At 47.0% G+C, this 27,541-nt stretch overlaps 1 protein-coding gene across 1 annotated transcript; it reads left to right on the top strand.

Annotated features, from left to right (window-relative positions):
• Positions 1–355: 355 nt before the first annotated feature.
• On the top strand, positions 356–24,949 carry LOC107120054 (cytohesin-4-like; the record flags this gene model as incomplete). Its single annotated transcript, XM_015422694.1, has 7 exons — positions 356–452; positions 9,187–9,269; positions 12,507–12,571; positions 14,070–14,136; positions 17,290–17,408; positions 23,189–23,269; positions 24,837–24,949. Coding segments are annotated over exons 1-7 (547 nt in total), but the record flags the coding sequence as incomplete, so codon positions are not given.
• Positions 24,950–27,541: the final 2,592 nt, after the last annotated feature.

Below are 27,541 nucleotides of genomic sequence, written 5' to 3'. Positions count from 1 at the left end.
TAATGTTGCTTTAAGCCATTCCTCATTCTGGTGTTCTTTATTATTGGCTATAGCACCTTCCTTGGAATGACAAAATACTTTGCTCTGGCCATGCTAAGGCTCACGGTACATATCCTGAGGTTCAAGACCCTGCTCGACAAGAACAGAATGGCCCCTCTTGTGGACATGATGCACCGGCACTGTGGGTTTTCCAGGAAACACCCAAAGTTCATTAACGTTCATGTTGCAATATGAGCAAATGGTTTCCTCTGTCAATCAGAACAGATGAGGAGGAACCAGGAGGAAAGGGAGGAGTCACAATCCAGAGCAGATCTCTTGGGTTGCTGCCTGCTGTTTAGCTACGATTGCACTGAAGTCACTTTAATTCTGAAGAAGCAAAGGGGACGAGAAACCGGCAGCTACACTGTACCTGGGGCCGCTGTGAGACTTCACGATGGATGTCTGTCCCACCAGTAAGTCTTCTCTTAAAAGAAATTTTGAGCATGCCTTTAGTCTATCTTCTTTGTATATGTGCTGGGAATCCAAAATGACTTCATCTGATAGAAGCACAATCAACTCAACCAAAAGTGTTAAAAGGGAAATGAGAAAGTGGGAGTTGCTCTTATTTTAGGGTGTGACTTTAAGGACTGCCAGTCTTGTTTAGGCTTTAAAAAATCTTTCCAATATCTCTAAAGAATCTGTGACTTAAAGGGAGAGAATCCAGCCCCTGTGCCATTTTGACACAAGGCTGTTTACTACCTTTGGGGCTGTGCCACTTCTTTGGGAGTGTGTCCCACTGAAACACCTGGGACTTCTTTCTGAGTAAATGTGCATGGGTTTCTGAATGTATCTGCATTTGTGTAATTTTCAAGTAATGATGAGCACACATTATACCTGCGAGAGGAAGGTATAATTCCGCATACTGGTGTTTCAGTAAAGTACATGAGAGAGAAAGGAAAATGTTAGAATAAGGACAATCCAGAAGGCTAGAATTGTACAATTTTAATGTTTTTTCCATGGTTCTTGTGTAGGAGTGCTTCACAAAGCCACAATTTCTTGGTTTCAGTTTAGAAGAGGAACTATTAAAGTTGGGTCTTAGCAACCCCTTTAAAGTATCAACAATCAGATGAGATGATAAAATTTAATTAACACATGGCAGGGTTTCTTTTCCAGTTCAGACAGATGTTTTGTGCCCCCACCCCCAGCTTAGGTCAGAACAATAAGCCAACAACCCTAATGTCATACACAGGAGACAGAATGTCAAGATCTATTATGTACCCAGCAGGTTTGATCTGTGCCTCATTTTGATCCCAGAACAGGGTACCCCATGCAGATAAGCAAATGCTGCAGGCTGGGGAAAGGGAAACACAGAACATAGACACAAAAGAAAATACAGTTTCTGGCTAACTCCAAACTTACAAGGTTTCTTTCAGGGGACACAGCTTGTCATTCAGGTTAAGCTGAAATCCCCTCTTCTCTACAGAGCTTTGAAAAGGCACAGGTTTCCCTGTCCTCCTTTGCACCAGAAAAACTATACCAGAAATATAGTCTATATAAACGATGCATAGTATAGGATAGGATAAACTACATGGAACGATACCTGAAGTTGCTAACAGGTAAGATGATCATAACTGTTGCTTCAGATCCAGTGATGAGGGCGTCTCCACTGCCCTAATATCAATGGCTAGGAATCAAGTATCCCAAGTTTGGAGTTAACCAGAAACTGTATTTTCTTTTGTTTCTATAGTCTGTGTTTCCTTTCCCTTAACCCCCAGCATTTTCTTATCTGCATGGGCTTAAACTACTATCTTCAACTCCTAGAGGCTGTCTGTGTTAGTTTCTACCACCACCCCATCACAAGCCCCTTCACCCACCTACCAGGAATATTCAGAGGGGAGAGGCCCATTTTTTTGTGAAGACTAGAAAACCCAGGCTTCCCTCTTGGGCAGAAAGGGAAATGCCCCCCCCCCCCCCGAGACCCTGGCCTGACCTGGAACAATCTATCATTATCTCAAAGGGTTAATTCCCCCCCCATAGATCTAAGTAGGCTTTAACCTTGTATGTCCTAGCAGATCCAGCGCACCTATTACACATGGAAGGGATGCCATAAAAGCCATGTAGAGTGAAGAAAGTAATTGTTTGTGAGTTTTGGGGAGCAGATAAGGGAAATAAATGTGCATGATTTTTCAGAATTGATCAAGATGCGGCCTATCTATACAGCCTTCACACTAGCCCTATGAGTGATCTATGTACAGTTTACACTTGCATTTCTTTATACATCCATTCTCATGTTATGTTCATCTCATGTACAGCTCAACATTTGATTTAAACCCCACATTTTCCCTGGTACTGGCCCTCAGTTTCATTTGTAAAGTAAACATGTGTTGGCTCTTTCTTACAGAAAGATGTACATGTGTTCACTGTAACATGTGAACAGAACTTCTCTGGAAAGTTCTTGGGATAAAGAACTAATAAAAGGAAGTTGGTATTAGCATAGCAGAAATGTTTGCATTTATTGTTATAGAGAAACTCCCTAAGCCTTTCTTTTAGGTTGACCTAGGGCTGCTGAGAGGGAGGGAACAGGGGTACAGACGTACAGTAGGTCAAGTTGTCCTCAGAGCCCAGAGGTTTGGACAGGGTGTTTCTGGGAATAGTGGCAGCATCTCTGTTCTTCTGGTTCTTCTGAATGTGAAGGGGGGCCAGAGAACATTTTTGTGGGTCCACCATGGTAGTTTTCAGCAGCCCTGGTTGCTACTTCCTGGAGAAGACTAGGCATGGAATAAAATCTTGCCAATTTACTCCTGCTTATTTGTGAATCCCTCCCCAAATAATAGGGAGCTGCAGTGGCTCAAGTGGTTAAGACGCTGAACTGCAGGCTGTGGAAGATCAGTAGTTCAGCAGTTCGAGACCCAAGTGTGCCGAGTGACGGAGTGAGCTCCCGTCTCTAGTTCCAGCTCCTGCCAACCTAGTAGTTCGAAAGCAAGAAATTGCAAGTAGATAAATAGGTACCACTTCAGTGGGAAGGGAACAGCGTTCCGTGCGCCTTGGTGTTTAATCATGCCGGCCACATGACCACAGAAATGTCTTTGGACAGCGCTGGCTCTTCGGCTTTGAAACGGAGATGAGCACCACAACCCTAGATTCCGATTCGACTGGCTTTCAAGCAAGGGAACCTTTACCTTTTTTACCCCAAATAATATTTCAATAGCTTTGCATGCCAGGTGTGGTGTAGGCTTTGCAACTTTTAAATGGGTCCCCCTAGCTGTCCTTTTAATATCAGTCTGATCCGCAAGCCATTATCAAGCAATGAAAATCTTCAACTGCGCCTTTCCAAATACTATTAAAGGGGATTTTTCCCCCCCTGGCCAGCTGGCAATCTTAGGGAGAGGAAACTAGCTAGAGAGAAGGACTGTCCACAATCCTTTCCCACTCAAAGGGCAGCAGCTCTGACTCCCAAACAAACAACATTTCTCAAGACCTGCTTCTAAAGACATGGAAGGCGAAAACTTGTCCCCTTCCCCCCCACTGCAGTTTGGTGTAGTGGTTAAGAGCGGCGGACTCTAATCTGGAAAACTGGTTTGATTCCCCACTCATCCACATGCGGCCAGCCATGTGACCTTGGGTCGGTCACAGTTCTCTCAGAGCTGTTCTCTCACGACCAGTTCCCTCAAAGCTCTCAGCCCTACCTACCACACAGGGTGTCTGTTGTTGGGAGAGGAAGGGAAGGAGGTTGTAAACCACTCTGAGACTCCGAGTGAAGGGTTGGGTATAAATCCAATCTCCTCTTCTTCTTCCCCCCATCCACAAGCCCGAGAAGCCCCTTTGTTCTCCTGGACTGACTCAGTCCCGGTTCCAAACTAGACAGTTCCAAACTAGATGGTTTCCCCGGCCCAAGTTTCATTGCCTTCAGTCACAGGGCAACAGCTGGGAATTAATTTCTAAAGCACCTTGGGGGCCTGATTCATATTGGTAGGGTTGACAGCTCTGGGTTGGGAAATACCTGGAGATTTTGGGGGTGGAGCCTGAGGAGGGAGGGGTCTGGGGAGGGGAGGGACTTCAAAGGGATATGATGCCATAGGGTTCACCTTCCAATGCAGCCATTTTCTCCAGGTAAGATGATCTATGTCATCTGGAGATCAGTCGTAATCCCAGGAGATCTCCAGCCGCCACCTACATATTGGGACTGTGGCATGGGAAGAGAAGGGCTTCAGCTCCTCTCCACCACCACCACCCATACTCTCCTAACATGAAGTGGCCTCAGGGATGTTGTTTGCCCCACTGGGGGACTGCATGTGCAGCCCAGCAGGACACATGCAGCCCCCCCCCCCCCCCCGGAAAAAAAAGATCCCCCCCCCCCCACAGGGAAAAAAAAAGGAAAAAGGGGGGGGGGGGGGGGGGCAGAAAGTGAAGGAACTTCCCCTCTCAAGTGACAGTTCTGATCTGAATCAGCCCCTGTGGCACTTGCGACATTAGCTCAGAGCAACTGCCCTCTGACTGAAGACACTGATAGCTGTTAAAAAGCATAATGGCCTAGAAAGGGAAGGGTGGTAGATAGGGTTGCCAACTTCCAGGTGGGGCCTGGAGAGCTGCTGGAATTACAGCTGTTCTCCAGACTACAGAGATCAGTTCCCCTGGAGAAAAGGGAGGCTTTGGAGGGGGGACTCTATGGCACCACATCCCTGCTTCCCTCCCCTCCCCTCCCCTCCCAGGCTTTAGGCTGAAATCTCCAGGAATTTCCCAGTCTGGAGTTGACAGCCCTCATGCTAGCGCTGTCTGAGTCTGAAGCATCCTGCTGGGTTCCTGCCTAGGGCCAGCTGGCAGAGAGCTCCCTTGCGTGGGAAAATAGACACTACCCAAGTCAGAGTTTTGTGTCGCTTCTGTGGGTTTCCGTTCTTCAGCTCACAAACCTGGACAGAGATTGATCTTCAGAGGATTTCTTCAAAGCAGATGTTAGATTTCTATCTATTGATGGATCAAGCTGTGAAAGGCAGATCCTCTTGTCAATGGTTTCTTTTTTAAGATATCTAGCAGCTAGCAATTTCGAGGGGAAAAACAATCAGATTATCCACCATCTGCCCAAAAACCGAATCCACAAAACGCCTGCCAAGGAACAACAAAGAAATGAAAGAGCATAAATTAAGCTCACTGACCTTCTTTATGTGCTTTAAATATGGCTTATATTTTTCTTTGTCCCTTTTCCCTTTCCCATGTGTGAACTATGCTGAATATCTGTTTCTTCCTCTCCTGTTTTCCTTCTGATTGGTCAGATGGGCAAATCATCCTATTTCTTCACTCATTCTTTGATAACTGGAATTGAAAAAGATCAAAAATTATATCAGGAATTATTAAGAAAGGGACTGAAAATAAAATGTCCTCTGTCATCCATAAAGCTCTTCTGTGGTGTGACCACATTTGGGATGCTGTGCACAGTTCAAATTACCCTGGTCAAAACAGAGCTGGGAAAAGTCCAGAAAAAGGCACCCAGAAATGATGGAGAGGTTAGAACACCTGTCCCATGAGCATTTGGCTTCCTAGTTTATAAAAAGACAACTAGGTTGGGGGAGGTTGACAAAAATCATACTGTTGTGAACACTTTTCCCAGCACGGTATGGTGGTTAGTATGTTGAATTAGGATCTCGAGGACCCAGGTTCAAACCCTTGTTCTGCCATGGAAGCTTGCTGGATGGCCTTGGGCCGATCACCCGCCCCTCAGCCTAACCAACCTCACAAGATTGTTGTTTGGGGATAAAATGGAACAAGGGAAAACAATCTCGCCAGCTGCTTTGGGTCCCCACTGGGGAGAAAAGCAAAGTATAAACATTTAAATATGCAAATATAGTCACCCTTTCTCATAACAATAGAATTTGTGGCTGCCCAATGAGGAGTTCAGATTAATTCATGCAGGTGGGTCTGTTAAGAGCCATCAGCCACGATGGCCAAAATGAAGTTGTCTGTGTGCCAGAGGCACAGGATAGATTCCAGGAGAGGGCTGGACTAGATAGATGCTTGCCTCAGTCTGACAGGATTCCTCACATTAGAAAATAAAACCAATTCCCTTGGACTATCATATTAATCTGCACGGACACATTACTGACACCACGCAAAAAGTATTGCTGACCTTTTACATTTTTCTCAGACCCTTCCTTGATAGATGTGAATCTTCCTCAGTAGACGGTATTTATTTGGGCATCAGCGTGTAACTTGGCTGCAGGCCCCACTGCTTCCAGAGAACAGGCCAGTCATTGCCTTTATGAAGAACTCTTGTAAGCATCTTGCCTCCTCCCTGGTCACGTTGGTAGTGAACAATGGATCACACAACCACTTGCGTGCTTTCATCCAAGAACCCTATTTGCAAATGGCCTTCATTTTCTGCAGGTTCAAGACACCTTGTCTTCCCAAAGCAAGGTGCACTAGTCATGCTCTCCCCTCCCCCCCAACAATTCTGGCAATACCACAGGTGCTTGGCCAAGGTAGAAATGATAACAGGTATTGGTAATGGCCACCATGTCCTCATGAACTGGCAGCCCACTCATGAACTGGCAGCCCCCTCATGAACTGGCAGGGGTGAGCAGAGCTTCTATGGAATGGCAGCCCCCTCCTCACTGTGGTGTCCCACAAGGACACTTTGGTAGCTTGGCTGGAGAACCAATCCTGAGGATCAAAAAGGTGGAGAAAGATAACTGGTGGCATGGGAAAGTATGCATGGCTTAATGTGCCAGCTGTGCTTGCGCTAATGTGAATTGTCCCTAAATGTAGATCAGTGATGCCGATATTTCCAGAAGAGAAGGCCATTTTCTTCCTTCAGCCAATCAAATCTTGTGGTATGGGGGGGCACTATTTGTTCCATCCCCTTATCCCTCCAAAGAACTATGTCATAGCTTCCTCTTTTCTACTGTATATTTAGCAATGGTCCTGCACGTGAGATCCAAAATAGAGAAAAAAGTTTCCAGGGCGACCGGAGTGGACTTCCCATTTCTATCCAGACACGAGAAGATAAAATGATAGAGTGCACAAGATTCTTTACAGCATAGAGATATATGTGCTTGCCAAGGGAAAATCATGCCTAAAACAGCCTTAAGTGTTCCAGTTTACTTTCTTTATTTTGAATGTCTATATGGATCTCTGTTTGATAAGCTCATTGTAATGGGAAGTAATAACAAAATCCCTCTAAACAGGCTATAGGTAAAGGTAAAGGTTCCCTTGCTCGAAAGCCAGTCGAATCCGACTCTAGGGTTGCGGTGCTCATCTCCGTTTCAAAGCCGAAGAGCCAGCGCTGTCCGAAGACGTTTCCGTGGTCATGTGGCCGGCATGACTAAACACCAAGGCGCACAGAACGCTGTTACCTTCCCACCAAAGTGGTCCCTATTTATCTACTTGCAATTTCTTGCTTTCTAACTGCTAGGTTGGCAGGAGCTGGAACTAGAGACGGGAGCTCACCCTGTCTTGCGGCACCCGGGTCTTGAACCGCTGAACTACTGACCTTCCACAGCCTGCAGTTCAGCGTCTTAACCACTTGAGCCACCGCAGCTCCTGGAAAACAGGCTATAGCAAGTAACAAATAAATACACCTGTTAAAATCATAGTATCTAGAAAAGAAATGTTTTATACCCTTCCCAGGACCCGAACAAATAGGCACCTTCCCTAATCTCTTTAGGCAGAAGGGTCCAGAGGTTTGGGGCAATACCCATAAAGGCCTTTGCTCCTTGGCTGCCAGTGATGGAGCAGAGAGAAGACTTTGCCTCTCACCGGAGAAAACTTTGGTTTTTAAAAACCTGTTCAATTCAAAAACTATTCTGAATATCCAGTTCAATTTTTAAGAGAGATATGAATTTGAACACTGAGGCTTATTTTCGGTTACAGCAAAGAGCTTCCCATTTGCTGCTGGACTCTTGCCGAGTGCTCTAAGCAACCTTTATTTAACTGTAGGAACTGGCACCCCAAGACCACTACTTCTGCTTTGGTTTGGTCTTAACTGAGTCATACCGTGGTCTTTTCATCTCTGACATCATTTGCCCAACTTCCTACGCCTGAAAGCGGAACCGAGCACAACTTTTCAGGCTACTTCTGTGTGAAGCCACTACTTGGTAGCAAGGCCCCCCTCGTTTCTGCAAATCCACAAATGTTTCAGCCTCATGTAAGATGGAGGAAGGGAAAACAAAGGTTTTTAGTTTTTTAACATACCTTTCCCCATATGTTCCTCCACGGGCACTACGGTCGGGGACACAACACCTCCTGATGATGTCAGGCCCCAAGGAGGCCAGGCTGGCTGCTACCAGGGCCAGAGCTTTTTCGGTGGTGGCTCCTGCCTGGTGGAACGAGCTCCTGGAGGAGATCCGGGCCCTGCGGGACCTTGTGCAGTTCCGCAGGGCCTGCAAGACGGAGCTCTTCCGCCAGGCTTTCAAGTAGGAGCCGCCACCACTACTGTACCATCGTGATGTTACCATCAGTATTGTCTGGCCCTGGGAAGAGAGAACGACAGTGTTGCGTGGAACTGAGAGTGGAAGTACTATCTTGCGGAAGATCAGACTGGAACAGCTGGAGCAGTTCTTTTGATGTAAATGTAGTAATGATTTTATATGGTTTTAATTTGTTTTATCTGTTGGCTTGTGCCTATTTGTGAGCCGCTCTGAGCCCGCGCTGCGGGGAGGGCAGGGCTATAAATTGAATTTATAAATAAATATAAATATTAATAGAAGACACGTTTTAAAACCTAAGGGCTATGTTCCCACTGAGTGTGAACTTATTATTTGTGCAGAACTTTCCCACAAAATGTTTACTAAAAGTGGACAACTTGCCATTCAAGGCATGATTTACAGTGAAAAAGTATGAGCTACCCTTTATGGGAGTTAACCTTTTTGTCACGATCCTAGGCCTATGATAGTGCGGCCTACAGGCTCTAGGGAGGCCTAGTGGCTATTGGAATAGCCAGTTTTTACTAACTGTAACTGGAGGGGAGGTCTGAATTTGCTGAGCAGCGCTGCTTCTTGTTGCCACCTGGCCACAGAGACGGCAGGGCAAGAAGGATGTCCTCCCTGCTGGGAAAGAAGGGGTAGGTGAGAAGCAGACACACTAGGATTTATGCACAAGCCAGAATATGTTGCATTCATCTGGTAGACCAACCAGAGTTTATTGCACAAACCATGGCTTAATCTTGCTTTATCTTGACTTCATGGGGGTAAAAAGGTTCTTTGTGTGGCTTCCTTCCAGGTTCATCTGACTTGAGTGAGACTGAAGAGGCTGAGATTGAGGTAATCAAGCAGCACAGGACAGAACTGCTGGAGGATATTCAGGTGAGGCCTGCTTCCCTTCTGCAGATGGGTCAATGTCGTGTCTGAATAATAACGAGCTTTATCATGAGCACGAAGCCAAAACCTCTGCTCCACACACACACAAAATGCCATTCAGGGGCTGCATCCACAGGGCAAGGATTCGCTGTTTTGCATTCATCACTGCTGCTAACATCGAGGCATTCACACTGGCCACAGAACATCTGCACTGGAGTTTTCAGCACACTTCCCGCCATCAGCTGCCATTTTCCTGTCTTCTTTTCCATGCTGTACCTCCAGAGGACTTTTTCAGGGGGTTGGTTGTTTTATTTTTAATTGGCTATTGCTATAGCATGATAGCAATTACTGATTTTTAAAACTCGAGGCCCCTTGCACGTCTTCAGTTTTGGTTTTGGATCATTTCAGCCCGCTCAGCCTGGAGGAAGTCGACAGATTGCTCGCAGCTGTACGCCCAACCACGTGCAGCCTTGATCTGGTCCCTTCCTGGCTATTATTAAAGCTGGCCATGAAGGGTTCCGAGGTGCCCTGAGGGAAATGATCAAAAAGTCCCTCTCTGAGGGGCTGTTCCCGGGGGCACTCAAGGAAGCAATGGTCCGCCCTCTCCTGGGAAAACCATCTCTGGATCTGGCCGAATTGGCTACCTATCGGCCAGTTTCCAATTTGCCCTGTTTGGGCAAATTAATTGAGAGGGCGGTGGTGATACAGTTGCAGGGCTTTATAGATGACACTTCCATATTAGATCCCTTCCAGTCCAGCTTCCGTCCAGGACATGGGACAGAGACAGCGCTGGTCGTTCTTACAGACGACCTCCGGAGGCATCTGGATTGGGTCAATTCAGCAGTACTACTGTTGTTGGACCTGTCGGCTGCATTCGACACAGTCGACCACCAGTTGCTGACCCACTGCCTCACTGACATGGGGATCCAATGACTTGCTTCCTTTCTCCAGGGTTGGGGACAAAAGGTGGTGCTAGGGGAACAGCAGTCCAGGAGACACCTGCTTGAGTGCGGAGTGCCTCAAGGGGCAGTGCTTTCCCAGATGTTATTTAACATCTACATGCACCCCCTTGCCCAGATTGGAGGTATGGGATGGGATGTCACCAGTACGCTGATGACACCCAGCTCTATCTGATGCTGGACAGCCAGTCAGACTCCAGACTGAAAGATCTGGACCGGGCACTGCAAGCTGTGGCTGGTTGGCTTAGACTGAGCTGGCTGAAGCTGAACCTGGTGAAGACGGAGGTCCTGTGCCTGAGTTGGGGCAGTTCGTGGGTAGCGATCCCACTCCCGACCTTCAGTGGGGCACCATTAGCGCCAGCACCATTGGTTAGGAGTTTGGGAGTGCTCCTGGATACCTCCTTAACAATGGAGGCCTAGGTAGCAGCCACTGCTAAGTCGGCCTTTTACCACTTCTGGCTGATTCGGCAGTTGGTTCCCTTTCTTGACCACAATGACCTGGCTACACTGATCCATGTGATGGTCACCTCGAGACTAGACTACTGTAATGCTCTCTACATGGGGCTGCCCTTGTCACAAATCCGGAAGCTGCAGCTAGTGCAGAATGCCGTGGCCAGGCTTCTGATGGGCCTTCCTAGATGGGAGCACATCCGGCCTGCACTGAAGGCACTGCACTGGCTGCCAATAGCACACCAAATTCGCTTCAAGGTGCTGGTACTCACCTTTAAAGCCCTATATGGCCAGGGTCCAACATACCTAAGGGACCGCCTTTCCCCATATATACCCCAGAGAGCACTACGGTCGGGATCACACCACCAATTGACCCTCCCAGGCCCTAAGGATGCCAGGCTCACTGCTAATAGGGCCAGGGCCTTTTCAATGGTGGCTCCATACTGGTGGAATGAGCTCCTGGAAGAGATCAGGGCCCTGCGGGATCTTCTACAGTTCTGCAGGGCCTGCAAGACAGAGCTCTTTTACCAGGCTTTCAATTAGGAGCCGCCTAATTGAACATCTGTGGTTATGGGCCGGCCCCAGCTTTGAGACCGAGCCATACCATCGTGTGATGCCAGAAGATTACTTAGTCTGAAATTGTCTGCTGTTACATCATATAGCACGCCATCTCAACCAATGTTCCCTCTAAGCTGTGGAGTCCTGTGAGCAAAACTTCTACTTTGTGAGCTACTGGCATTAAAGTTGTGAGCGAGCAATCTGGCTATTGCATAAATCAGTTTGCTCTGGGGTCATCCTTCCTGAGCGAAGGCAAAAATCTGTGAGCTGGAGGCTAAAAAACTGTGAGCTAGCTCACACCAACTCAGCTTAGAGGGAACACTGATCTCAACTAGTAGACAATGTGGATAGATCTGTGCTGTACTGTTAGCCTTGTATTCAACTATCTTTGTTCAGTTTCTGACTCACTTGTTTCACTGCCACTCAGCAAACATTCTTCATCTGAGAAAGGGGAATGGAAGCAACCTACCACATTAGGTAACAACTTGAAATGCACTTACTTGGGCTGAGTCTGCCCTACAAATTTGCTCAGAGCATCTGCTTTGCATATAGAAGGTCCCAGCTTCAGTCTCTGGCATCTCCAATTAAAAGGACAGGGTTGTGCATGTTGTGAAAGACCCTCTTTCCTGAGACCCTGGAGAGTTGCTGCCATTCAGAGCAGGCAATACTGACCTTGATAGACTAGTAGTCTGACCCAGTACAGGGCAGCTTCATACGTAGTATTGTTGTTTGTAAAATGCTTTGATCATTCTATCAACTCCTGACGTTTAAAAAAGGACTGAAATGAGCCCAACACCCATTTTCATAACAAAGAATTGCTAATCTGAGAGCCAGTTTGGTGTAGTTGTTAAGTGTGCGGACTCTAATCTGGGAGAACCGGGTTTGATTCCCCACTCCTCCACTTGCACCTGCTGATGTGACCTTGGGTCAGTCACAAGCTTTGGCACAGCTGTCCTTGAAAAAGAGCAGTTTGTGTCAGAGTTCTCTCAGCCCCACCCACCTCACAGGGTGTCTGTTGTGGGGAGGGGAAGGGAAAGGAGTTTGTAAGCCGCTCTGAGACTCCAAGTGAAGGGCGGGGTATAAATCCAATCTCCTCTCCTCCTCCTCTTCTAATCATTGCTGAAAAGAACAGGCATCCTTTCCACACAAAAGGCTTCGGCAATTAATGGTTGGCCACTGTGTGAGACAAGGCTCTTCTTTTTCTTGTTCTTATGATAGGAAAGGATTCATCATGTTCTTCCCTGATTTCCCCCCTTATTCCCTCTCTCTCTTCTAGAAGCTAAAAGATGAGATTGCTGCAGTATTTGCTGAGATAGATCATTTCCAGCAGTCACAGTCCAGGTGAGGAACCAGCCCCCTATGAAGAATATTTGCTGGTTTTCAGGTTTTTTTAAAATCCCACATTCTCCCCATTCTTCAGAACCATTTCACACAACCATTACATCACCATTTCATTATACATATTTCGTAGAACTGATTGATCATGTATTATGGAAGATCTATGGTAAGGTTGTCCTTTATTCTGAATACCAATGGACTGATGGCCTTTTGCAGAGTCCAGGCTTTCAGTCCTTTTTAGAACACTTCCCAGAAGATAGCTGAGCTGAGAGTCCACATGGTGCTGGGAAAGGTCTAAAGGGAACTGTCCTTCATTAAAGAGAAGCCACTGCAGCAGCCAGGAGCAGCAGCAAGAATAAGCAGCTACTCTGAGATTAGAGTAGCTGCAGATGCTCTGCAGGCTCTGGGATGCCTACAGATGGTCAGACCAGGGAACATCAGGACCAGGGAGAGCTCCTGAGGACAACAGATGTTGATCTAATAAATGCCCAAGGCCAACTGGGATCTTATGTCCTCAAGCAAGGCCAGCTCTCGGTGCCAGAGCCCCATTTATTGAGTGAAAATGCAGAGAATTCAAAGAGGCAATGCTTTAGGTTAGAGTCGTGCATTCTGGCACTATTAACAGCCTCAGATTGTGCTTTTGACCTCCTCAAAAGCTGGCCTTATCAATTACCTGGGGTAGTTTGTCTGATTCTGACTTCTCCCTTGAAGGGTCTGAGTTGTCACCTCCTAGATTCAGGTTCTTGTAACAGCTCCTTCTCCTCAGAGCAGTTTACAGAGAGATGATGTAGTGCATGCATTAAGAGCAATGGATCAGGAAACCCCCTTGTTTAGTTCTTCAGCTGTGAACTTGGTGGACATGTAATGGTGATCCCATTGGCTTTTTTTTGGCCATCAAGCGAGACAACCCCATAGGATTTTTAAGGCAAGAAGTGTTCAGAGGTGGGTTGTTATTGCCTGCCTCCACATCACAACCCTAGTATTCCTTGGAGGTCTCCCGTCCAAATAGTAGCCAGGGCCAACCCTGTTTAGCTTCCAAGATCTCATGAGATCAGGCTAGCCTGGGCTATCCTTTTGGGGGATGAAAAGTATCTTTAGGAAGAGGCAATTGGGTTTGGAGAAGCTACATTAAGAAGGGGATACATAACCATTTCCCTGCCCATTGTTTTCCTGTCCCAAATTGGCCCCTCCCAGGAAAAAGGTGGTTGGGCTACTGTTACAGATTCCTGTGTGCATGACATACACTTTGGCTGTACATTCTGGCTTAATCTAAAAGCAGTGAGCAATGAATATGTTTATCTATAATACACGATCAATCAGTTCTACCAAATATGTATAATGAAATAGTGATGTAATGGTTGTGTGAAATGGTTCTGAAGGAAGCAGAATGGGGAAAATGTGGGATTTTTTAAAAAACTGAAAACCAGCAAACATTCAAGAGACAGAAAAATGCCCTTCTCTGATCTGTTCTGTATTCAAATCTCCATCCTTGTATTTGCAGCAAACTAATCCAGAGGGATAAAATTCTGTCCACTGGGAGGAAGAAATTTAACATGGACCCAACTAAGGTAAGATCAGACTTTGGTCTATTTTGCACTGTACAAGTGCAGAAGTTGGTCATTAGTTATACTGTTTGGGTTCTTAAGAATCACAGAATCAAGTTTCTAGTCTATATAGGACTGTGTGTATAAAGGGATGTTGCTTGCTTTTAAGAAGAAAGCACACACTGCCCTGCATAAATATATTACGAAACTCATAGCATCTCATATTATCAGATAGTTTATCAGATTAAAATTGCCTTCCTCAAAGAAACACAGCATGGGGTGGGGTACACAGTAATGGTTGTATGGAAACTGCCAATGAAGGCAATGAGAAATGAACTATTGTAGCCATATGGTGGCTACTTATTTTAATATTTTGTTTATTTTTAACCCAGCCCCTGTAACCAAATTGATTCCTGGGGCAGCTCATGAAAAATGCAAGGATAAAAGGCCATCCAAAGCACTAGCCGCAAAAATAACAAAAGATAACCTCACCACAGCAGAGTCACTGGAAGCAGCAGCAAAACTGCTATCCGGATTGTAAAACAGAAATAAATCACTAAATAGCAAAACAAAAATTCCTCTTTAGAATAAAACAAAATCAATAAAAAAGATGTTCCAAGGCAGAAGTGGAGAACTCAAGAGACACAGTTTAGTTACACCCAACCAGCAAATTACACAAAAATGCCTGGCTAAATTGTTGACTTGTCCCCTGGCATTAACATTTAGTTTGGCTTCAGCCAGGCCCCTCATTACTCAAGGCACCACCATAAAAAAGGCGACCGCCCCCTCTCCTCTGTTACAGATCTTATCTGATAGGAAGCATCACATGAGAGAAGGCATCCAGTGCCAGGGCCCTTAGGGGTTTAAAGTCTGACTGTGTGACCTCCTAGGTAAGGAACAGAACAAGGGGTGCTAGTGCTGACCTCATCTTGAGAATTCTTCCTGATGAGGAGCAGAGCGGCTCCCCTTTCCCAGCCTTAGGGACAAACCCAACTCTGGTTGTTAGAGATTCTGATTGGAACTTAACAGTAAAAACACATTCCTTTTTTTTTTTTTTTGGGGAGGCACAATGAGATCTGCTAGTTTTGCCCCTCCCTCCTCCACAGGATCCATAGCACTTGTTTTAGAAGTAAAACCACAAGCAACACTGTGAATCATTTTAACCACAGCTGTTTTCAGAAACCTTTTTCCGTTGCTAGCCTCTTCTCCTCTCGCTGGCTTTCCATACCTCCTCTGTCTGACAAAGGAAGCCTTGACTCTTGAATGCTTGTATCTGGTTGGTCTTTAATGTGCTACTGGGCTCAAATCTAGCTCTCCTACTGCAGACCAACATGGCTACCCTCTGAAACTTTCCTAGCAGTTGTTACTGCCCCCAAAGGGTCTGCTGTGCAAAGGAGCTCTACACACCACCCTTGCCTCCCTGAAACAGGCAGGCATTCATCATCGTCATCAGAAGAAGACATTGGATTTATTCCCCTCACTTCACTCGGAGTCTCAGAGTGGCTCACAATCTCCTTTCCCTTCCCCTCCCCACAACAGACACTCTGTGAGGTAGGTGGGGCTGAGAGAGCTCTTTCCAGAACTGCTCATGCGAGAACAGCTTTGAGAGAACGTGTGACTGGTCCAAGGTCACACCAGCAGCTGCAAGTGGAGGAGTGGGGAGTCAAACCTGGTTCTCCCAGATTAGAGTCCGTACTCCTAACCACTACACCAAACTGGCTCTTCCTGTAACTCTTTCTGTGCTGAAGGGCCTCTTCAAGACAGTCTTTTACTTCAGCCGCTTCTTGCAGGGAGACCTCAGGGCATAAGCCTTGTCTCCATATGGCCTCTAGGTTCCAGCTCTCCAACTAATGATCAGCTGAGTAGCAAGCATGGGGAAAGCTAAGCAAGGCTGTGCTTCTAATTTTTAAAAGTTTTCTTTGTACACACAGAGGTATGAAGATGAAGGGAAAGGGATATGGAGTCCAGAAGAAAATTAGTTTTTAGCTAACCCCAAAATGACAATATTTCTAGTTCATACCTCTCTTGCAAGCTGGGCCAGTCCTAAATTCAATGGATGAAGGCTGACAAAATCCCATTTTATCCCAACTATTATTTTAGGAATTCCAGGGGGAAGATGGGGGGGGGGGGTTCTTAGCCAATCCAAAAGGAGGTGGTGCCTTATGCAGTTTTCTCACAAAAAAAATCTAGAATTTCCTACGATCAGGTAGGTTTTGCACCCGTTACTTTGAGGCAGTGTCAAAAGCCTGGCCTTATTGACACAACTGTGGGTGCTAGAAGTCTCAAAATGGAGGACATTTCTCCAGTGATGGGCCATCTCTATCTCTACATATAGTTTCCTCCAGGAGATAGCCACTTCAAGTGTTTAGCAGCCAGCCTCTTGGGCATTCAATTGACAGGTCTCATCTTGTGAAACAGAATTTGGGCCTTGTGAGAGCTGCATAAAACAGCCATTCCTGCAGTGACTGAAGGAAGAGGAGGGGTGCTACATCTGTTCAGTCAGTCAGTGTATCAGCTGTGCATAGGGTTGCAATGCCAGCAGGCCTACAGAAAAGTGTGCTGTCCCTTTAAGAGAGGCTTCATGTCTCGAAATGGGCAGCTGAAGTTTTTCATCATGACAGAAAGAAACATCACCTGGTAAATAACATCCTATTAAAACTTCATCACAGGGATAGGGTGCTTTTTCTTCAGGTACCTGGGAACCCTATGAGGGCCAGCATAGGCCTTGACTGCATTTTTCATTGTGATTCTCCTGAAATCTTTGTCTATTGGTGGAGGAGCTGTCAAGATTTTCAGCTGGCAGACCCAGTTTGCTCTCTCAATGGGTGTTCATAATGCAAAGCTCCACTTTAACTTTCTGGAGCCTATTTGCACGGGAGCTGCTTTATTGTGAGCCCCTTCTGGGCTAATGGGGAAACCATCCTGAAAAGACCGGACTGCCTGGGCTGTGGGCATGGACTCAGCACCCCTCTTCAGGCTCCAGCTGATCAGCTCTGGCCCCTGTGGTTGGGTCACTGGGGCATACATGGCTGGGAGTAAGCCCTAACTGCATAAAATGGGGCTTCTGATTAGACGTCTGCTGAGGCTTGCTCCCTTAAATCTTGCAGAAAGGCTGCTAGAGCATCAAGAGCCCCCTGTAGGCTCTCTGTAATAAATGGCTTGGTTTCCTCCAAGCAGGGGCTCCAATATCTGACAGAGCACAAAGTGTTGTCCTCAGATGTGCAAGAAATTGCCAGATTCCTTTACAAAGGAGAAGGCCTCAACAAGACAGCCATCGGAGATTACCTGGGACAGAGGTGAGTGTGCCGTCTTCTCATTTCTCTGTTAACATACTGATGGTTTGCAGGCCCTGGGAAAGTCTGTGTGTGTATTATTTATTATTTGCTTTATTTCAAGTCCACTTTTCTCACTGGGATTCTGTTATGTATTGCATTGTATATAACTACTATGTGAACTGTGCCATTGAGACTTGATTGTAATACTGATGTGTGAATCGCCTGATTGAGATGCCATGTTGAGCTTCATCCTGGGCTAGGATCCTAGTGTAACCAATAGGAGCCCTAGCCCAGAAAGTGTCTGCCAATCACCGTGCAGAGCGGGATCGCTTGTGATTGGTTGTTATTGCTTCAACCTCATAGGTTGCCTTATTGTACAGGGGGTGTGGCTACATTAGCCGGGAGTGTTTAAATATCGACAAGCCAGTGTAAATAGTTCGATCTGTGATGGGTTCTGGCTGGCGATCGTTGTACCGTACCGGAGAAGTAACAGAGCTGAAGAATAAACCGCATTCTTGCTGAATCACTCTCCGACTTCTTTGTTAAGCTCACGACTTAACAATTGGCAACGAGGATGGGATCCTAGTGCGGGTAGGCAGCCCCGCTAGAGCAGACCCCATGTCGGACAACGAGGAAATCGCCGAGGCCGGCCAGCCACAGGCTCCACCCGCTCTGGTGGCCCCGCCTGTGCGCATAACGATGGCCGCGAGCAGCCAGAAGTTCGAATGCTTCGACCCGACTACTGAAGACTGGGACTCTTACCTCACAAGGTTTGAGTTCCATCTGGAGGCGAATGACATCACGACGGAGGAGAAGAAGAGGGCGACTCTACTCAGCTCGTGTGGAAAGAGCGTTTTTGACATCGCCCGGTCACTGGTGGCACCAGATGACCTCAAAACCGTATCCTTTGAAAGCTTGACAGACAAGCTGAAATCACATTTCTCTCCACAGCCGTCGGAAATCGCCTGCAGGCACGCTTTTTACAAGCGGGGCCAGAACGCAAATGAGTCCATAGCTGAGTACGTTGCAGCTCTTCGCAAGGCAGCACGGCCTTGCAACTTCGCGAATGTGGAGGAGGCCCTCCGAGATCGCCTCGTTTGTGGTCTGAGAGACGAGCGACTGCAGCAACGCTTGTTCGCAAGAACTACACTAACGTGGGCCATCGCCTATGCCGAGGCTGTCGCCGCGGAAGCTGCTGACAGGTCAACCAGGGAAGTGAGACAACGGGTCGCCACAGCTGATCAACGCGTCCACCAGCAGAGGGCTAACGACGCAAGCAGCGACTCCGATGATGACGTCTGCAAAGTGAAGGCGGGAACGTCCAAGCGGACCCAACGGAAACCTGCCGAGTGTACAGCATGCGACGGTTGCGGCGGGAAACATCGGCGCGAGCGTTGCTGGGCGAGAGACCTCGACTGCCGGAAGTGCGGAAAGCGGGGGCATGTTGCCCGGGTATGCAGAGCCGCAAACAAGTCTTCACCAGCTTCATCTCCCCGCCGGCACCAACGTCCCCGAGCCGCACCGAAAGAAGACACCCGCCAGATGACAGGGAGCCTGTCGTCAGAAGCCACAGCCACCGTCCTAAGCACCGAGAGCCGAAAAAAGATCCACGTCATTCTCCATCTCGACGGCGCACCGTGTGAGATGGAAGTGGATTCCGGGTCGGCGGTAACCGTTTTGTCTACGCAGACGTGGCACAAGCTGTTCCCAACACGAAGTCGGCGGAGGTTGCGAGCTGCGGACATCCGATTGTCCGATTTTCAGGGAAATCGAATCCCTCTGGCGGGGAGGGATACGTTCACAGTTAATTTCAAAGGGAAAGGTGCTGTGCTTTCATGTTTGATCGCTGAGGGAAACCGTACCAACCTGCTCGGGTTGGACTGGTTTGAGCCTCTGGGTATTGCTGTTGTGGGAGTTAATAACGTTGTGGAAAATAAATGGGCTGTATTATATGCTGAATTTCCTGAAGTGTTTGGGGGCGGATTGGGAAAGTATAATGGTCCCCCAGTGTCTTTTGAGTTGGATCCTGCTATACGCCCTATACGCCTAAAATACAGGAAAGTGCCCATTCCGTTCAAGGCAAAGATCGAGGCTGAACTCGATAAGCTACTTGAACAAGGGGTGTTGGAACCAGTTCCTTGTAGTAAATGGGAAACCCCCATTGTTACTCCAATTAAACCCGATGGGTCAATACGAATTTGCGCTGACTACAAGTGCACGATTAACAAAGCCTTGCAGCAGCATTCGTACCCTGTACCAGTCATTAGCCACGTACTGGCATCACTGGGAGGAGGGAAGGTATTCGCCAAACTCGACCTGGCCCAAGCGTACCAACAACTCCCCGTGACCAAAGAGGCGGCTGACGCCCAGACCATCGTAACGCATAGGGGGGCGTTTAGAGTAAATCGACTCCAATTCGGAGTGAATGTTGCGCCGGGGATTTTTCAGAGCCTCATGGAGGGGTTGTTGAGGGGGGTGCCGGGCACGGTGCCCTATTTTGACGATGTCTTAATAGCGGGCAAATCTGATGACGAGCTGCTGTGCCGAGTGCGGGAGGTGCTCAAACGTTTTTCTGATGCGGGCCTGAAGGTAAAAAAGTCGAAGTGCCTGGTGGGAGTCCCGAGTGTGGAGTTCTTGGGGTTCCGGGTGGATGAGTTTGGGGTCCATCCTACTAACGATAAGGTCTCCGCAATCCAGAATGCCCCACGGCCACAAGGGAAGAAGGAGTTACAGTCCTTCCTAGGACTCCTTAATTTTTATCACGCCTTCTTGCCCCACAAGGCGTCGATTGCGGCCCCATTGCACAACCTGCTGCATAAAGACACAAAATGGAGGTGGGGTCCAGAGCATGAGCGGGCATTCGATGGGGTGAAAAAATTGTTGTCGTCTGATGCAGTGTTAACACATTATGATGAGGACAAACTGCTTGTGTTAGCTGCTGATGCGTCCCCATTTGGGGTGGGAGCTGTGCTGAGCCACGTAATGCCCGACGGGCGGGAAGCCCCTATCGCCTTTTATTCCAAGTCGCTAACAGCAGCGGAAAGAAACTACGCGCAGATTGACAAAGAGGCTTTGGCGCTAGTTTCCGCTGTTAAGAAGTTTCATGACTTTTTGTTTGGACGGAGATTCATACTGGTGACAGACCACAAGCCCCTGCTAGGGATTTTTGCCCAGGACCGGCAACTCCCTGATGTTATGTCCGCACGCATGTTGCGGTGGGCTTTGTTCCTCTCAGCCTACGAGTTCGACCTGGAGCACAGGCCGGGTAAGGCCATTGGACACGCTGATGCGCTCAGCCGCTGCCCTCTGCCCGGCCAGGACTTGGACCCTGCTCCTACTTGCTCCATTCTAGCTATCGAGGAACTGCCGGAGGCACCTGTGTCTGCTAAGGACATTGCTGCTGCGACAGCAAAAGACTCTGTGCTCAGTCGTGTTATTAACTGGGTGTGGAGGGGGTGGCCGGCAGGAACGTTGGAGCCGGAGTTCAAACCGTACAAAACGCGGGAAAGCGAAATGTCGGTATCAAAGGGCTGTTTGCTGTGGGGGAACAGAGTGATTGTACCGCAACGCTGGCGCGAAAAAGTGCTGAAATCACTACACGAGGGCCATCCCGGCATGGTGCATATGAAGGCTCTGGCCCGGGGATATGTATGGTGGCCTGGGATGGATGCTGACATTGAAGAGTGGGTACGGGGGTGTACGCCATGCCAGCAGGCGAGACCCGAACCGCCAACCGCCTTCCCACAGAAATGGGAATCGGCGGGAAAGCCTTGGTCGAGGCTGCACATAGATTTGGCGGGCCCAGTACAGGGTCAAATGTTTTTGATTGTGGTGGACTCTTTTTCGAAATGGTTGGAAGTGGCGCCAATGTCTACCACCACTTCCACTGCTGTTATAAATGTGTTGCGCCGCTTAATTGCCACGCATGGGTTGCCTGATGTCCTGGTAAGCGATAACGGCGCTCAGTTCGTGTCGCAAGAGTTTGCTCAATTCCTGGCTAACAATGGCATCAGGCAAATTACGTCTGCCCCGTTCCACCCAGCATCGAACGGGCAGGCAGAGCGAATGGTCCGCACGACCAAGGATGCGCTTGCCAAGCTAACATCCGGGGATTGGGGAGTGAAACTAGCGTCATTCCTTCTACGGCAACACGTAACGCCGTGCTCTGCCACAGGCCGCAGCCCGGCCGAACTATTGATGGGGCGACGCCTAGCGTCTTTGCTGGATAGGCTGCATCCAGACCTCAACGACTTGAGGCCCCAGCAGCAGAGTGTTCCCAATAAGGTCCGCACATACGAGTGCGGAGATACTGTGTTCGCCAAGAACTATGCTGGGGGACATTCGTGGCTTCCAGCCACTGTAACTGAGGTAGTGGGTTCCCGCATGTATGTAGTCCAGCTTGCGGACGGGCGCAAATGGAGGCGACATGTGGACCAGTTGAGGCAGCGGTGGGCGACTGGCCGCCCCACCTCGCAACCTGCCGAGCTACCTGATTCCGAGGACCTTCCACAACCTCTTCCGGAGGTGAGTTCTGATGTGCCCGAGGGCCCAAGTACTGTCCGCGAGCCAGGGCAGACCCCTACTCAAAGACCCATTGCTAGTGATGGAAGTGCTCCTGACTCTGAGGTCCCAGAGTCGTGCAATACTCCCCAGAATGAAAGGTGCCCTGAACCTGTACAGCTACGCAGGTCTCAGAGATCGCGCAGAGCGCCAATGTACCTAAGCGATTATGATTGTACATAGTGTTTTTGCTTAGGGGGGAGGGATTTGTTATGTATTGAGATGTATATAACTGCCTCGTGAACTGTACCATTGAGATGTCATGTTGAGCTTCATCCTGGGCTAGGATCCTAGTGTAACCAATAGGAGCCCTAGCCCAGAAAGTGTCTGCCAATCACCGTGCAGAGCGGGATCGCTTGTGATTGGTTGTTATTGCTTCAACCTCATAGGTTGCCTTATTGTACAGGGGGTGTGGCTACATTAGCCGGGAGTGTTTAAATATCGACAAGCCAGTGTAAATAGTTCGATCTGTGATGGGTTCTGGCTGGCGATCGTTGTACCGTACCGGAGAAGTAACAGAGCTGAAGAATAAACCGCATTCTTGCTGAATCACTCTCCGACTTCTTTGTTAAGCTCACGACTTAACAGATTCAAGGCTGATTACACGGAGTAAGTCTAACTGAGAGCCAGTTTAGTGTAGTGGTTAAGTGCGCGGACTCTAATCTAGGAGAACCAGGTTTGATTCCCCACTCCTCCACTTGCACCTGCTGATGTGAACTTGGGTCAGTCACAAGCTCTGGCACAGAGCTTGAAAAAGAGCAGTTTGTGTCAGAGCTCTCTCAGCCCCACCCACCTCACAGGGTGTCTGTTGTGGGGAGGGGAAGGGAGAGGAGTTTGTAAGCCGCTCTGAGACTCCAAGTGAAGGGCGGGGTATAAATCCAATCTCCTCCTCTTCTTCTTCTTCTATACAATCAACAGGATGGGACACCCAATAAACTGTGTAATGAAATTTGGATTGTAGAAGCAGCCAGTAATCTGAAAACAGAACAGAAGCAAGCATAACTATTAACATGCGGTGTTAAATGATGCAAAAATCACATAGAAGGATCCTATTTACAGCAACAAGCTGTATGAACTATAAACAGTAGTATAAACCACAGTCTCTAACCCTTTAACCAAGTATCTTTCTGAACCATGTGGTTATAGCAGAACCCTATTTCCTGTGTAGAAAAACCCTCTTGAACACATACAGTTCCCCTTTGTCTTCTCATGCCTCACTCTGTCCTTTTCCCTTCTACCAGGGATCCATTGAACCTCCAGGTTCTTCAGGCTTTTGTCGAGTGCCACCAGTTTGCCAACCTCAACCTCGTGCAAGCCCTCAGGTGAGCAAAATCCTGGAAGGGCAACAACAGCAGTTGCCTGTGCTAAATGAAGTTCAGGTCCCGCAAGTGCCAACTGTTTAGAGAGAAGAAACCTCAGTGTTGCCGAGTAGGGTGCTTTGCTGTGGATTCTCACATTTGTTTAACACTGCTAAATGTCTGTTTTCTGTGTGTATTTGTGGGTGAATTCTGAGCCTCCCACGCAAATCCAACTGACTCATTAGCAATGGGAACCCAAAGGGGTGTATGCCATTCTCCTCTACTCCATTTTAACTTCACAACATTCTCCTCTACTCCATTTTAACTTCACAACATCCTTGTGAGGTAGGTTAGGCTAAGGGTGTGTGACTGACCCCCAAAGTCACTCAGCAAGCTTCCATGGCAGAGTGGAGATTCAAACGTGGATCGCTCAGATCCTCATTCAACACTCTAAACTACTACATCATACTGGCTCTCCCATCCACCCAGGAAGCGTCTATGGCCAAGTGGAGATTCGAACCAGATCCAGCACACTAACCACTACACCGCGCTGTCCCTCAGTAGAGAAGTACAGAACACTTTCACAAACCCTTGGAATGCTGATATTCAATTCTGTTTATTTGTAATTTACAATATTTTCCAGCCATCTCTCTGTCCGCTACATTACCCCGGAGCAACTGATGCATTTGAAACTTTAAAAACCATAATACAGTACAGTAATGTTCTAACAGAGTGCAATCCTAAACAGAGTTATGCCTTTCTAAACCCGTTGACTTCTAAACCCATTACAATACAGGCCAATCAGAACCTGTAGTTTCTTCTTGAAGTTCTCTTTCCTTTTCCTTTTTGACATCTGACACCGCAGAGGGGCTTTAAAACATTTCTGTGGGTTTGGGATGAAATGGCAGAATGTTGGAGGAAGTCACACTGACAGCCTGATGGATTCTTGGATTAGAGTCGCTTTGCACACAGCAAGATTGATACCCAGAAATCCATCAACTTGCATCATTGCATTACTTTTTACATCACCCTTTGGAACAAATTGGGGGGTGGCTGGGTTCCGAATGACTAAATTTCAAAATACAATCCAAGAAACATTTTGCGTGGCATTTTAGTCAGGCAGTAATCCTAAACATGCTTACTAAGGAGTAAGTGCACAGAACTTGATGAGATTTATTTACACATTTACGATTGTTGTGTAAATTGCTGTGTACACAGATATGTGTCATGTTGCATAAATCTTCCTTCATTGCAAAACAAGACACAACATACATGTAATTTGGGAACACTGGAAGTTGTGGCCCAAGATGAATAATCCCACTGAATTATATGTATGCAGAAATCACTGCTTTAAATAATCTATATGTGGGGAATTGAGAAATTTCACAAAATGATTCTCAAGCAGAATTCTAGCTGTGTGTAAAAATTGCTCTTTGTAGCTCCAGTTTCTTGAATGACAGTAGAAAATAATATCTCTTTCCTAGAAGGATATGTTTTTTTCTACTTTTTGTGGAGGAGGAAGGTTTTCCTCTTATGTAGGAAGAAATAATCTGATAGTGATTTTTGCAATCTGACATTGTTTCATTCACAGGCAGTTCCTGTGGAGCTTCCGGTTGCCTGGAGAGGCACAGAAAATTGACCGCATGATGGAAGCTTTTGCCAACTGGTATTGTCAGTGCAACCCAGGGGTTTTCCAGTCAACAGGTAACTGTGAAGGGAAGCTTTGGTGGGGACGGGACACAATGTTATGATGACCTTGCTCTCTTCTCTCCCTTGGAGGCAAGATTCCCCTTCTGACTGAGCAGCCTTATTTATCTATTTTATTCTTTTGTAAAAAACAGTGGCTGTCCCATTCTGTCTCTGTATGCTTTTTGCTGCTGGCTCATCACAGGAACTTGAGGGAAGGGACACGGTCTCCCTCTTTAACTTAAACTACCGAAATGGCACTCAAGAGGCTTTTTAAAGTCCGAAAATAACATATTGTATTCAGTGTAGAGGGAAAAGGTCAAGTGAAATCAGGGGTAAAAGGTCTGAGGTAATTCAATAAAGAATTCTGAGGTAAATCAGTACAGGCACAGACTACAGTGCATATGTTTTAAGCAACTGAGAGTTTCTTAAGTTTTTCACAGTGACTTTCTCTTTTCCTTTTCTTTCATCTGTTCATCTTTTAAGATGAAAGCCTTTTGTTTTAGTGTTTCCTAAACACTCCAGTATACTTTCTTGAGCATATTTGACTCTTTTATTTTCCAGAAGGCAGGGATACTCTGTCCAGTACTCAAATTCCTTCAATAAACCCACCAGTACTCTTAAGGTTTACTGACTCTTCAGGTTTCAAAAGGCTGTTTCTAAACACATCTGACCAGGGATCTCTCTACTCTTCAGAGCGATCTCCCTGTTTTAACTGGGTAGGGAAATTCTTCTCCCACTAGAAGATCAATCCCCTTTTCTTGGCCTGAATGGGAGTCTTCACCTAATTACCCACTCCTCCTGCCAACCTTCCCAGTACTCTGTCTGTGTTAAACTGCTCACAGTCATGGCTGAACACAAACTCTGTTAGTACTAGACTCTTCTCAGTCAGGGCTGAATTCAGACTGCCCTCTCCTCAGCATATAGCACTCAAGTCTTTCTCTGCTCAACTGATGCTAACCAATCAGATCCCTTGGAGCAGCCTGCCACTCAAGGCTCTCTGGCTCTGTGAGGAATTAACCCTTCATAGTCCATTACCTCTTTACACAGCATTTACAACATTTTAAAGTGCAGTCATTTAAAAGGAAGTTACCACAAATGACAACCCCGGAAAAGAGCTCCAAAATCCCAATACGTCCAACAGCAACACCTGACCCAGAAGATACAGATACAGCAGACATTCCGCCCCTAGAGGAAACTATTTAACTATTTAATTGCCTGAAGAGATTACTGCTGGGTTTGAATTTTAGTGTTTGCTTATAGCCTGCTTGCTTTCGGCTTTGCAGCTTCTTTATGTTTCGATACAGGTAGTTTGTCCTATGCTTCATCAGGGGGAAGGGGGGGTTGGGGTGCAGTAGCGTCTCAATAGAAGTATCCGTTGACTGGCTTGCCGCTGAAGTCCTCAAGACTCAGAGCTTCAGGTAGGCTGACCCTACATTGCTATTGCTTCACTTTATCATACCTACATTGGATAAGAGGTCTAGATGAGCTTGGTGCTTTGTATTACTTTTGTTTGTAAATAGTGCAAGGGATAAGGGAGGGGGGTAGGGGGAGGGGGTCATTGGGAATTTGCTATTATTTTTGTAATAGTCAGTGTGCTTTGATAGACTCTCTGAGTTTTAGATACAGTATATTGCATCATACTACTACATCACAGAATTTAACACCCTAAACACTTAAACAGAAACTTCTAAAGGTTTACTTACATAAATAAATAAAAATTAAAACAAAACAAGGGAAAATAAAGACACTCTAAAATCCTCATAAACAGACATTGAGTTGAGCAGTTGTTAAGTTAGGAGACATCACTTTAACAGAAGTCAGAATCTTGCAAAACACCATAAAGGGCCAACTATTCTTATATTTCTTCTAATATATTAAAATGACACAGACAGTCATAAAACTCTGCTCGGTGAACATTAGAGGCCTGAACAACGTCATCAAGAGAAAAAGGTTGATACAACACTTGAGAAGAAGAAAACCCGATATCCTCTTCTTACAAGAGGCTCATTTGAAATTGCAAGATGACTGCATAATAAAAAGTGTGTTATTTCCAATTCAGATACATGCACAAGGCTCATCAAAGTCCAGAGGGGCAGGGATTCTGATTGCAAAAAATATTAATATTTGTCAAAGGTGCATGGGAAGGTAGGAAAATAACTTTAGCCTCAATCTATGCACCGAACAACACACAAATTCCCTTCATTGAGGCTACTCTAGCAGGCCTGGTGCAATTTCAAGAAGGTGAATTAATAATAGGTGCAGATTTGAATCATGTGATGGACTTAACAATGGATAGAACATGGAAACCTAATACCATCAGAACATCCAGACCAGCTACTAAAAACAAACTCAAACAAATCTTGGGAAAACACCATCTAATAGATGCTTGGAGAAATATGCACCCAAATGAAAGGGACTTTACCAACTTCTCGCCCAGACATAACATCTTCACCAGAATAGACTATACAAGAGGGGGACCCGCGATACTCGCGGGGGGGAGAAGAGCCCCATCTCCTCCACCCCCCCACCCCTCGATCTTCCCGAGGCAGCGCCGGCAGCGGCGTGGCCGGTGTCCGCCCCCCGCCCCCCCAGGCCGGTCTTCCCCCC

This window comes from Gekko japonicus, unplaced genomic scaffold (assembly GCF_001447785.1).
Source record: "Gekko japonicus isolate JY-2015 unplaced genomic scaffold, Gekko_japonicus_V1.1 scaffold2453, whole genome shotgun sequence".
NCBI lineage: Eukaryota > Metazoa > Chordata > Lepidosauria > Squamata > Gekkonidae > Gekko > Gekko japonicus.
This window is presented reverse-complemented; position numbering and strand designations above follow the sequence as displayed.